Source organism: Apodemus sylvaticus, chromosome 9 (genome assembly GCF_947179515.1).
Source record: "Apodemus sylvaticus chromosome 9, mApoSyl1.1, whole genome shotgun sequence".
NCBI classification, from domain to species: Eukaryota; Metazoa; Chordata; class Mammalia; order Rodentia; family Muridae; genus Apodemus; species Apodemus sylvaticus.
This window is the reverse complement of record NC_067480.1, coordinates 74,276,428-74,290,048: the sequence shown is the minus strand read 5'-3', so window position 1 is coordinate 74,290,048 and position 13,621 is coordinate 74,276,428. Positions and strand designations below refer to the sequence as shown.

The window sequence follows — 13,621 nt, the reverse complement described above, 5'->3', positions numbered from 1 at the left end:
TGTTTCTGGTCCATGGTCCAGGTCTGACCACACAGCTTGTCCAGTGCATGATGTGGAGGTTTCATTGTGGTACTTTTCCTCCTTTAGTTTCAACTGAGAACCAAAAGTATACCTAGTAATAGTGACTCTCTGGGCAAAGACATCTTTCTAATTTCCTGTAGTTATCAAATATGACCAAAGTACAGCAAAAGAACTTGCTTCTCCAATCAATTCTTTACCAAGCAAAGATGAGGTGATGTTGCCTTAGAGCACAACTTGGAGGCATTCTGAAGGAGAGCCTGGCCTCAGCTATTCAGTCTCCCACTGCTATTTCCAGAGAGCTGAACTCTGCTGCGGAAGGACCCATCCTGAAAGTGATGCAGACAGATGCAGAGCCTGCTCCCAAACTTCACTTTTGTGCCCTGCCTCTTCCTACAGTGCACCAAGATACAGCACATCAGGATCTGTTGTTCACCTGAATTGCTTGTTTACTCTGAGCACTGTTGATAGATAAGAAATGCAGCCCCATTCTTGTATAATGTCTTGTTTCTATATGTGCATATCCATTTCTTTTTTAAATTATATTTTATGCATACAATGTATTTTGAGAGAGGGAGGGAGGAAGGAAGGAAGGAAGGAAGCAAGCTAGAAAGGAAGAGAGGGAAGGAAAATTTGCAGGTTCACAACTGCAATGGGATGAAAGGTCTTGAACTGTAAATAGGCTGAAGCTCTTGCTTCTCTGCAGACCGAAGGCTTCAACCAGCTTCCCAAGTGAGGGGTTCTAGCCACTTTTGTTCCTATAATCTGTCCCCTTTCTCCTTCCTGAAAAGAAGAAAGATGGTGAAATGAGACACTATATACCAAGCATCTGCAAGCTAAGGGTTTTTTTATTTTCTTAATGTGGCATCTCACTTAATAACACTGTAATAACTCGGGTTAGACTAAATGTAAAATGAGAAAATAAAGAGATTAGCTGCTTCCATAGCAGATAAATATCAGAATCCAGATTTTCAGTCTAGAAACATTTCTTCCATGAAGTTTTTCAAGACAAAGTGAGTGGCCATACATTGGGAATGTCTTCCTTACATCCTATTGCCTTTTTTTTTTTAACCAAAAAATACTTTATTGTACTCTATGTAAAAGGGTAGCACAGATTCCCAAATGTCCACACATTGTTGTGTTTACAGCAATGTTCTCCTGGGTCTCACATTATCATAAAATAACTTGATATACATTTATTAATGACTCAACTCATAAATTGACCTTCATTAAATCCTGTCATCATCAGAGCCTTGCTAAAGTTTAAAATGTGGTGTCTCCAAGTCCAGTTCTCACATTAGATCCCATTATGAATGTTTAAAGTCTACCCACAGCTATTCTGATTCAGTTAAAGTGGGTGGAACTTGGGTAGACTAATGTAGTCTTGTGACACTTTCCCCTAGATTGCCTTAAGAGCCCTCATTAGAAAAAGTATAGTCCAGGGATAATTGGGAACATTTTTACAAAGGCAAATCCTCTGCCTGTCCCAACTGCTGAACAGGAAATGCTGAGCTACAATAGGAGGGGGACCCCTTGCAAGGTGATCACCAGGCCCTTCCTAGACCTTTCTGATACATACTACAGGATAGAAAGGCTTCTCTGGTTGTATGGATGCCAAAAATGGTACTTCCCAACAAGCTTTTCTCCTGGCTGTCAAGGAATCCTCAGCTGATTCAAATTTGCATTTTAATTACCTAACCCAGTTCTACAAACTAGAAGTTTAAAATCTTATTACTACTTTAAGAAATGTAATGGAATTACATCTTTTTTCCTGGGCAGCCATTAAATGAAGTGCTTTTTTAATTGGTGATTTGTGAATGCTATCCCAAAGTCATATGAAGCCTGTATGCATATCACAGAAAAAATTATAAAATAGAAAATCTCAAATGGCAAGTGTGTCAAATAGAATATTTTATGCTTACTGAATTGTTCGATTTATCTAATTGTGATTTTAAGAATTTTAATTTTAAAAAGATTTTCTGTTTCTGTATTATTTTTTTATTTTTTAGATTGTAATTATATAATTTTCCCCTTCCCTTTTCTCTCTCCAAATTTTCTCATATACTCTTCCTTATACTCTCTCAATTTTATACGTTCATTTTTAAGCTATTGTTACATGCATACACATTCTTAGATACATAAATACAATCTGCTCAGTCTGTATAGCATTACTTATGTGTGTGTGTATGTTTTCAGGACTGACCATTTGGTGTGATTTTCTCCAAGGAAAACTCTTTCTCCTACTCTTAGCATTGCTTAGTTGCCCATAGTTCTTTGTATAGAACTGAGTTCTTGCTGTCTTTCCCCCATTCCCTTTGATATGTCTATTGTTTTCTTTGCTCTGCTCATTGTTAGGCAGATTTGTTAGTGAGACAACTGACATTACTAGAAGGCTCTGTCTCACAGTAAACTCTCTAGTTCTCTGGCTTGTAGAATCTTTCACCCCTATCTTCAGCAACGATTCCCTGAACTTTAGGTACAAGCATTATATCAGATGTATCCATTGGCCTCCATAACTTCATTTTTATTGGTCATGTTTTTCTGTAATGCTCTACAACTATTGAAAAGAATAAGTTTCCTTGATGAGGGGTGAGGACTACACTAATCTATAAGTATAAGAACACATTTTTAGAATGCAATTAGGGATTATGCTGGTTTAGTAAAGTTGCAGTTATAGGTTCTCTTCCAAGATCCATGACTTCACTATCCCTGGGTAATTGCCTAGGTCGATAAAATATTTTAAAGTGGCCTTGTGTTGTGTTTTCATTGTAGAAGATACCAATATTATATATAGTATTCTTTCTGTTTTATTAACATAGATTTTTATAAATCCATAACAATATAACTGAGGTATAATATGCTAGACATATTTAAAACATTTGCCCTAAATAAAATTACACTATGTACTAAAATAGTTGTGGGGTATCAAATTCTGTTTGAGTATCACTTATATGTCTAGGGTTCCTGCTCTCCCTAACACAGAGTGAAAGTTTGGGGAGATCTTCTGAGTAAAGCAACATGGTCTAAGGTACTTAGACAATGGGACTTAGAAGGTAACTTAGTATCAGTTGACTATGAAATTCAGAGGGCTTTACCAAATAGGAGCAACACCCATTTGTATGAAGCTGTTTATCATGTAGGATTTAAAGTATTACTCAGGGATGGGGTGTAACTCAAGCAGTGGAGTGATTGCCTAGCATAGGACAGGAACATTCAATTTCAGCACCAGACTAAGTAAATGATTTAAAATAAAACACCATTCTGTCCTTATGTCCCTTTAAAATGACTTCTGAGATGAGTTTCATAGGATGTGTCTGCTTCTCATTGGTGCTAAGAGTAGGCATTTCTATTTCTTTTTTTGTTTGTTTGGTTGTTTTTTTTTTTATTTTCTATATTCTTTGTTTACATTCCAAATGCTTTCCCCTTTCCCGGTTCCCCCCTTCGCATAGGTCCCATAAGCCCTCTTCCCTCTGCCCATTCCCCAATTGCCCCCCTCCCATTTCTCTGTGCTGGTAATCTCCTACAATGCTGGATCAAGCCTTTCTAGGACCAGGGCCCTCTCCTTCCTTCTTCTTGGGAATCACTTGATATGTTAATTGTGTCTTGAGTATTCAGATCTTCTGGGCTAATTAATATCCACTTATCAGTGACTGCATTCCATGTGTATTCTTTTGTGATTGGGTTACCTCACTTAGCATGATATTTTCCAGTTCCAACAATTTGCCTAAAAATTTCATGCATTCATTGTTTTTAATTGCTGAGAAGTATTCCATTGTATAAATATACCACATTTTCTGTATCCATTCCTCCACTGAGGGACATGTGGGTTCTTTCCAGCTTCTGGCAATTATAAATAGGACTGCTATGAGCATAGTGGAGCATGTGTCCTTATTGCATGCCAGGGAATCCTCTGGGTATATGCCCAGGAGTGGTACAACAGGGTCCTCTGGAAGTATCATGCCCAGTTTTCTGAGGAACCGCCAGACTGATTTCGAGAGTGATTGTACCAGTTTGCAATCCCACCAGCAGTGGAAGAGTTTTCCTCTTTCTTAACACCCTAACCAACACCTGCTGTCTCCTGAGTTTTTAACTTTAGCCATTCTGACTGGTGTGAGGTGACATCTCAGGGTTGTTTTGATTTGCATTTCCCTAGTGACTAATGATGTTGAACATTTCTCAAGGTGCTTCTCATCCTTCCAAAGTTCTTCAAGTAAAAATTCTTTGTTTAGCTCTGTACCCCATTTTTTAATAGAGTAATTTGGTCCTCTGGGATCTAACTTCTTGAGTTATTTGTATATACTGGATATTAGCCCTCTATCTGATGTAGGGTTGGTGAAAACCTTTTCCCAATTTGTTGGTTGCCATTTTGTCCTTTCGACAGTGTCCTTTGCCTTACAAAAACATTTTAATTTTATGAGGTCCCATTTGTCAATTCTTGATCTTATAGCATAAGCTATTGGTGTTCAGTTCAGGAACTTTTCCCCAGTGCCAATGTCCTCAAGGATCTTCCCCAATTTCTTTTCTATTAGTTTCAGTGTGTCTGGTATTATGTGGAGGTCCTTGATCCACTTGGAGTTGAGATTAGTTCGAGGAGAAAAGGATGGATAAACTCACATTCTTCTGCATGCTGACCTCCAGTTGAACCAGCACCATTTGTTGAAAAGACTATCTTTTTTCCACTGGATGTTTTCTGCTCCTTTGTTGAAGATCAAGTGACCATAGGTGTGTGGATTCATTTCTGGGTCTTCAATCCTATTGCATTGGTTCACTTGCCTGTCACTGTACCAATACCATGCAGTTTTTAACACTATTGCTCTGTAGTATTGCTTGAGGTCTAAGAAACTGATTCCCCCAGAAGTTCTTTTACTTTTCAGAATAGTTTTAGCTATCCTGGGTTTTTTGTTATTCCAGATGAATTTAAGAATTGCTCTTTCTAACACTATTAAGAACTAAGTTGAGATTTTGATGGGGATTATGTTGAATCTGTAGATTGCTTTTGGCAAGATGACCATTTTAACTATATTAACCCTGCAAATCCATCAGCATGTAAGATTTTTCCATTTTATAAGGTCTTCTTCAATTTCCTTCTTCAGAGATCTGAAGTTCTTATCATACAAATCTTTCATTTGTTTGGTTAGAGACACACCAAGATACTTTATATTGTTTGTGGCTATTGTAAAGGGTGTCATTTCCCTAACTTCTTTTTCATCCTGCTTATCCTTTGAGTATAGGAAGGCTACTGATTTGCTTGAGTTGATTTTATAATCAGCCACTTTGCTGAAGTTGTTTATCAGCTGTAGGAGTTCTCTGGTGAAGTTTTTTGGGTCACTTAAGTAGACTATAATATCATCTGGGAATAGTGATAGTTTGACTTCTTCCTTTCCAACTTGTATCCCTTTGACTCCTTATGATGTCTAATTGCTCTAGCTAGAACTTCAAGTACTATGTTGAAAAGATATGGAGAGAGGTGCAGCCTTGTCTAGTCCCTGATTTTAGTGGGATTGTTTCAAGTTTCTCTCCATTTAGTTTGATGTTAGCTACCATTTTGCTGTATATTGCTTTTACTATGTTTAGGTATGGGCCTTAAATACCTGTTCTTTCCAAGACTTTTAGCATGAAAGGATGCTGAATTTTGTCAAATGCTTTTTCAGCATCTAATGAAATGACTATGTTTTTTTTTTAATTTGAGTTTGTTTATGTAGTGGATTGCATTGATGGATTTCCATATATAGAACCACCCCTACATCCCTGGGATGAAGCCTACTTGATCATGGTGGATGATCATTTTGATATGTTTTTGGAGTCGGTGGGCAAAAATTTTATTGAGTATTTTTGCATCGATATTCATAAGGGAAATTGGCCTGAAGTTCTCTTTCTTTGTTGGATCTTTGTGTGGTTTTGGTATCAGCATAATTGTGGCTTCGTAGAACGAGTTGTGCAGTGTTCCCTCTGTTTCTATTTTGTGGAATAGTTTGAAGAGTATTAGTGTTAGGTCTTCTTTGAAGGTCTGATAGAATTCTGCACTAAAACCATCTGGTCCCATGTTTGATTTGGTTGGGAGACTTTCAATGACCCCTTTTATTTCTTTAGGGGCTATGGGACTGTTTAGATGATCTATTTGATCCTGATTTAATTTTGGTATTTGGTATCTATCTAGGAAATTGTCCATTTCCTCCAGGTTCTCCAGTTGTGTTGAGTATATGCTTTTGTAGTAGGATCTGATGATTTTTTGAATTTCCTCAGTTTTTGTTGTTATATATCCCTTTTCATTACTAATTTTGTTAATTTGGATACTGTCTCTGTGCCCTTTGGTTAGTCTGGCTAAGGGATTATCTATCCTGTTGATTTTCTCAAAGAACCAGCTCCTTGTTTTGTTGATTCTTTGTATGGTTCTCTTTGTTTCCTCTTGATTGATTTCAGCCCTGAGCTTGATGATTTCCTGTCTTCTACTCCTCCTAGGTGAATTAGCTTTTTGTTCCAGTGCTTTCAGGTGCTATTGTGCTCTTAAGCTGCTAGTGTATGCTCTCTCCTGTTTCTTTTTGGAGGCACTCAGGGCTTTGTGTTTTCCTCTTATCACTGCTTTCATTGTGTCCCATAAATTTGGGTATGTTGTGCCTTCATTTTCATTAAATTCTAAAAAGTCTTTGATTTCTTTCTTTATTTCTTCCTTGACCAAGGTATCGAGTAGAGTATTGTTCAGCCTCCATGTGTTTGTGGGCTTTCTGTTGTTTTTGCTGCTATTGAAGACCACTTTTACTCCATAGTGATCTGATAGGAGGCATGGGATTAGTTCGATCTTCATATATTTGTTGAGGTCTGTCTTGTGATCAATTATATGATCGATTTTTGGAGAAGGTAGCATGAGGTGCAGAGAAAAAGGTACATTCTTTTGCTTTAGGATGAAATGTATATATATATATATATATATATATATATATATATATATATATATATATATATATATATGTTAAATCCAATTGGTCTAAAGCTTCAATTAGTTTCACTGTGTCCCTGTTTATTTTCTGTTTTCCTGTTTGGTCCATTGAGGAGAGTGGAGTGTTGAAGTCACCCACAATTATTGTGTTAGGTGCAATGTGTGCTTTGAGCTTTAGTAAAGTTTCTTTTATGAATGAGGGTGCCCTAGCACTTGGAGCATAGGTGTTCAGAATTGAGGGCTCTTCTTGGTGGATTTTTCCTTTGACCAGTAAGAAGTGTCCTTCTGTGTCCCTTTTGATGACTTTAGGTTGAAAGTCAATTTTATCTGATATTAGAATGGCTACTCCAGCTTGTTTTCTGAGACTATTTGCTTGTAAAATTGTTTTCCAGCCTTTTACTCAGAGGTAGTGTTTGTTTTTGACACTAAGATGTTTCCTGTATGCAGAAAAATATAGTATTCTGTGTACCTATCCAGTCTGTTAGTCTATGTCTTTTTTATTGGGAAATTGAGTCCCTTGATGTTAAGAGATATTAAGGAATTGTGATTATTACTTCCTGTCATTTTTTACGTTATTTTTATATTTGAGTGGTTATCTTCTTTTGGGTTTGATGAAAGAATATTACTATCTTGCTTTTTCCAGGGTGAAGTTTCCCTACTTGTACTGGCGTTTTTCCACCTATTATCCTTTGTAGAGCTGAGTTTGTGGAAAGATATTGTGTAAATTTGGTTTTACCATGGAATATCTTGGTTTCTCCATCTATTGTGATTGAGAGTTTTGCTGAGTATAGTAGTCTTGGCTGACATTTGTGTTCTCTTAGAGTCTACATGAGATCTGCCCAGGATCTTCTAGCTTTCATGGTCTCTGGTGAGAAGTCTGGTGTAATTCTGATAGGTTTTCCTTTATATGTTACTTGGCCTTTTTCTCTTATTGCCTTTAATATTCTTTGTTTAGTACATTTGGTATTTTCATTATTATGTGATGTTAGGTATTTCTGTTCTGGTCCAGTCTGTTTGGAGTTCTGTAGGCTTCTTGTATGTTCATGGGTATCTCTCTCTTTAGGTTAGGGAAGTTTTCTTCCAGAATTTTGTTGAAGATATTTGCTGGCCCTTTAAGTTTTAAATCTTCACTCTCATATATACCTATAATCCTTAGGTTTGGTCTTCTCATTGTGTCCTGGATTTCCTGAGTGTTTTGGGTTACAAGCTTTTTGCATTTTGCATTTTCTTTGACTGTAGATTCCTTGCTTTCTATGGCATCTGAGATTCTTTCTTCTATCTCTTGTATCTCATTGTTGTTGATATTTGTATATATGACTTCTGATTTCTTCCTGAGGTTTTCTATCTACAAAGTTGTCTCCCTTTGTTATTTCTTAGTAGTTTCTACTTCTGTTTTATATCCTGGATAGCTTTGTTCAGTTCCTTCACTTGTTTGTGTTTTCCTAAAATTCTTTAAGAGATTTTTGTGTTCCCTCTTTCATGACTTCTGCCTATTGACCCATGTTCTCCTATATTTTTTAAGTGATTTTTGCATTTCCTCTTTATTGGCTTCTATCTACTGACCCATATTCTCCTGATTGTCTTTAAATGATTTTTGTATTTCCCTTTGGAGGGTGTCTACATTTTGATCCTTTTCTCCTATATTTCTTTAAGAGATTTATTTATTTCCTTCTTGTGTTCCTGTAACAGCATCATGACCAGTGATTTTAAATCCAAATCTTGTTTTTCTTGTGTGTTGGGGTATTCAGGACTTGCTGTTGTTGGAGAATTGGGTTCAGATGCTGCTACATTGCCTTGATTTCTGTTAGTAATGTTCCTACATTTGCTTTTTGCCATCTGGTTATCTCTAGTATTAGTTAGTACTGCTGGCACTGTCTGGTGCTTGAACATCCTGTAAGCCTGTATGGCTATTTCTGCTCCTCTGGATGACTGGGTTTCCCCTGGCACAGATTGTTGATGGGCTGCCCTACGTTTGGGTGCCATTGGAGCCCTGTTGTGTCTTGCCCCAAGCAATGTTAAACTCGCAGTTGTCTTTGTGTACCTGGAGCTGCCTGTCCTGTCCAACTGGGAGCCAAGATGGTTGCAGGGAGCCCCTCCAAGTGCTGATTACTCTGCAGGGCAAACAACCCATGACAGGCTGGCACACAGACAAACCGCAGAGCTGCCCAGGTCTTGGGCGCAGGCAGAAGCCTGGCGGTCTGTGTCCCAAGTGATGTGAAACTTGGGAGATCTCTGTGTACCTGGTGCTGCCTGTCCTGTATGTCTGGGAGCAAAGATGGTGGCGGGAAGCCCCTCCGGCATTTCTATTTCAACCTCTGCTACCACCAATCACTCTGAGCATGAAATTATCATATTTTGTATTGCAATGAATAAAAAAAATGACAGTTCTGGTTTTAGAGCAACAATATATAATGTGCCTTTAATTTCCTTTTAACTCTTTTTCCCCTTAACTCTTTATCACATTCTCAATTGTTCAGATGTAGATATTCATACCAGCTAAAGTGACACTTAGTTTTCAGTTCTTAGCCTTTCCTTTTCCCTTCATCCTAGGTTGGCTTCATGAGCTGGGAAAGAGACTGGAATCTCCGTACTATGGCAACAATTCGCTGGGGGGCCCATCCATCCGAAGTGCCTATATCGCAGCCCTGTACTTCACTCTCAGCAGCCTCACGAGCGTTGGGTTTGGGAATGTGTCTGCTAACACAGATGCAGAGAAGATCTTCTCCATCTGTACCATGCTGATTGGTGGTAAGGAACTCTTTTCAGGATCAAGAAAGGGAACTGAGTCTCCAGATGCCCTCTTACATTTTGCTCGGTTCTGAAACACAATAGCAATCAATAGATTGTTTGGTACTGGAAGATGCTAGAAGCACTGCTTGGGTAATAAATTTGAGTCACTTTAATATACACATAAATTAGCAGAGACCATGGTGGTATTGATGAGTCCATCTTCTGGACAGATGAAAGGCTAATATGGGGAGGGGAAATGTTGTTTTTTAAAGTATCATTTATCTTTTGGAAATTCCCTGAGTGAATTATATTCATATACTAGAAACGCCAACGAAGTTAGTGTTTCCAAATTTTGCTCATAACTCATAATGATGTAATGAACTTTGAATGCTTAATGTATCATTGGTTAAAAAAATAACTAAACCTCAATGGAATAAGTAATTTGCATTTTTTATTGTTTCAAATGTTCCAACATCTATACTGAATGTTTTGGTGCAATACAAGGGTAATTCTTGAGACAGGTCAGCAGGGTTGGCATCTTAACCAGTATGCTACTGTACCATTTTCCTTAAGCCCTAGGTTCACTTTCTAATAATCTGCTTTAAAAGTCTGAGTTCTGTCCAAGGCCCTTGGCACATGCATGGCAGAGGTCTGCCTGGTCTGACCTCAGTGGGAGATGTGCTTAAACCTGGAGAGATTTGAGGCCCCAGAGAAGGGGGAGGCCTGGTAGGAGGAAGCACCCTCTCAGAGGTAAAGAGGAGGAAAAATGGGTTGCTGAACTGTAGGAGGGAGAAGAGATGACTGGAATGTAAATAAATAAAATATTTAAAAAGAAAAAGTCAGGGTTTTGACTCCACAAACCTTTCTACTTTGGCTGCGGACATCCCTTCTGCTGGTAGGGGGCACCAGTGAGAGTCTGCTAAGAAGGAAGATGTGCAAGGCTCTTACTTCTGGCATGCAGGCTTTTCTTCAAAGAAACTTCTTCCTCTCAATATCAGAGGTAGCTTCACCTCCCAGGCTCCAGGAATGCCTAAGAAACTTCTGCTTTCTGAGAATGCTACCATCCCATGAAGTCAACGTTAAAGCTGGCTCGTGTCTCAGATCCAGAGGGGGAAGCACCTTCCTTAAGAACACCTAAGACCTCCACATGTAAGCTTTACTGCTTTAGCCCTGTGCTGGCAGCAAAACCAGCTCCCTATAACTTGGCCTGTTGAAATACTTGGCATAATCTGATTCTTCAGAATTGACTACTCTTGCTGATACCTTTCAAATGATTTATCTAAAGCTTTGGGAATTAAAGTAACTTTACAAGCCACATAACCAATAAAGGGACAAAGTTCAAACCCACTTAAATATTTCTCTGTTTGAAAACATAGAAGTAAGCTTTACAGAACAGCAGACTGCCTGTAAGGAGCAGGTACAGATCTTCACATCCCTCTGGATGATGTAAGCATTCTTGACTGAATTAGTTTAGCATTGTATTTCCCAAAAGCCTGCTTTGTTCTATTGCTGTACTGCCCTCAACCGCAAATGTTGGTTACAGTGGTGGGAGACGGGATGTAGACAGCGCGTAGCAAGCACAGAGGTCTTCATTCACACAATAAAACCACAGTCTAACACAAGATAGAGTTTGGGACAGTACCAGGCTTGAGGGCCTAGATCCAAGTCAAGTGAGGAAGCCAAGAAGCAATAAGGGAGCCGAGAAGCAATAAGGGAGAAGAGCCAATCTCTGCTGTCCTCCTTGGAAGGAGTTGCAGAAGCAGCATGCTGAGACGACAGCAATTTCAGACTCTTGGTCTATGCCAAGTGCTAACAGCCTGGAGAGCAGAGAACAGGAATTCTCATTTCTAAAGAGCTACAACTTGCCAGAACCCATGGGGGCTGCTTCACACCCAGTGTTATGATTTACGTAATTCCCATACTCCTCAACAGCCCGTTTTTCTGTGTAACAAAATGACAAGTACTTTGCAAGTAAGCAAGTCTGTACTTACTTAATGTGGCCCATGTTTCTTCCTCTCCTGATGGAAATGCTATGAGATGTTCAATGCCAAATCCTGCTAATCTGGCCATTTGAGAAAGCTCTTAGATGACTAGGCCTACTCTGTTGATCCACCTACCACATTAAGTAATCCTTGACCAGAAATTGTCAAAGCATCATCTAATCCCTGTTCCTTGATGAACATGGAAGCTATTGGTCACAAATCCAAAATATATGAGACATAATTTAATAATGTCACTTTATTAATTCTTTGCTAAATATATTTTGAACAAATTTCCTGTTGTAAAAGCAGTGTGTAACTGGCATCAGGACTTGAGGTGACCTAACAGCTGGTGGAAACAGCAGCAACAGTGCTCTCATGTTAAACGACCTGAGTGGCTGCCATTTCTTAAAGCTTTTCATTTGGATTTAGGGGAATAACTTTATATTGTTGCGATATTTATCCCGAGCTAAATGAAATGATGTGCTAAATTTCAGTAACTCCTTATTAACAAATTACTTGGACCTCATTGAGAACTAATTATAAAAACATGCAATACAAAGCATTTTATTTTTGTAATTCTTATAGCACTATGAGAGATTATTAATATCCCATTTGAGTAAAGACCATAAAAGACTGGTAAATTTAACTGCTAAGACTCACTAAGACCTGACTATTTTTTGTAAAATAGCCATAGTATTATATTCTAGGAATTAATTTTATTTACTTAAGTTTTATAAATACACAGAAGTGATTTATTTTGAACAGGAAAAAAGGTAAAAAAAATAAAAATAAAATTTAAAGTTTGTTGTCCTGTGCACTTATACCTATGGTATCTTATTAGGGATCCCTAATCCCTCACAAAACTGTGGAAGCTGGTAATGGTAGAGATAGTTACTAACAAATAAGCAGTAGAAATGTTAAAGGGAAAGGCAAACACAGAACTCCAGATAATTACCTAAGACAGAGACATCCCAACACTGAGTGAAGGTGAACCAACCTAGAAAAGAGACTCAAAACTACTTGCTCCAAAACCTCTTAAGAAGTTTCACATATTTTATAATTTGCACATGAATAAAATTACATTTTAAGGGACTGGAGAGATGGCTCCACTGTTAAGAGAAACTTCAGGTTTTATAGAGGGACTGGATTTGATCCCTAGCATTCACATGGTACCTCACAGCTTTCTACAACTCCAGCTCCAGGGGATCCAATGCCCTCTTCTGACCTTTGTGAGCACCAGACATGTATATGGTTCACAGACATGAAGGAGAGCAAATTGCTCACACATGTAAAAATAAACAAATCTTTAAAAAAATCCCATTTGATATTCATACATATAGTCAATAAAAGTACCTATAATTATGGAGTGTAAACATAACTTACATAGAAGAATAATACTTCAAGCTGAAAAGTAAAAATTTTAAGCCAAATTATTCAAAATTTCATACCAAGAAAAGCCTACAAGAACCTTGAAAGTAGCCATTAAAAAAGTAATTCAAAGGGTTCAGATAGCTGTTAGAGTTCATAAGTTAATAGTAAAGGCAGTGAGTAAGATCAAACATGTGTGCTTCTATTGGTAACATATAATCACCAGGTAAAATGCAAAATAATACAGAAACTTCAAATATGTAGGAAAATTTTAAGTAAAATTCGGTAAAACTACACAGAAAATTACAAAGCACTAGTGGGAAATTTTGCAAATGGCTTAAAGTTGTCGAAGGGTACACAAAGTGGTGAATTCAATGTTGTGATGATACAAGTTTTACCCAGTGTGTGTGTGTGTGTGTGTGTGTGTGTGTGAGAGAGAGAGAGAGAGAGAGAGAGAGAGAGAGAGAGAGAGAGAGAGAGAGAGAGATCTGTATAACGGAAGTCAAAGCAGCTGTCTGTGTGCTTGAGAATGGGCAAGTGTTTACAAAAAGCAGTGGGAATCATTACTACTAAATTTTGGCTACTGAAA

The 13,621-nt window shown here is 38.0% G+C and overlaps 1 protein-coding gene across 1 annotated transcript in view; it reads left to right on the top strand.

Moving 5' to 3' along the window:
- Kcnh8 (potassium voltage-gated channel subfamily H member 8) overlaps positions 1 to 13,621 on the top strand; it is a 430,038-nt gene that overhangs the window by 318,808 nt on the left and 97,609 nt on the right. Inside the window, exon 8 of the mRNA XM_052192780.1 lies at positions 9,503 to 9,700. Within this exon, the coding sequence (XP_052048740.1) occupies positions 9,503 to 9,700 (198 nt within the window). The remainder of the gene's footprint in view (positions 1 to 9,502; positions 9,701 to 13,621) is intronic.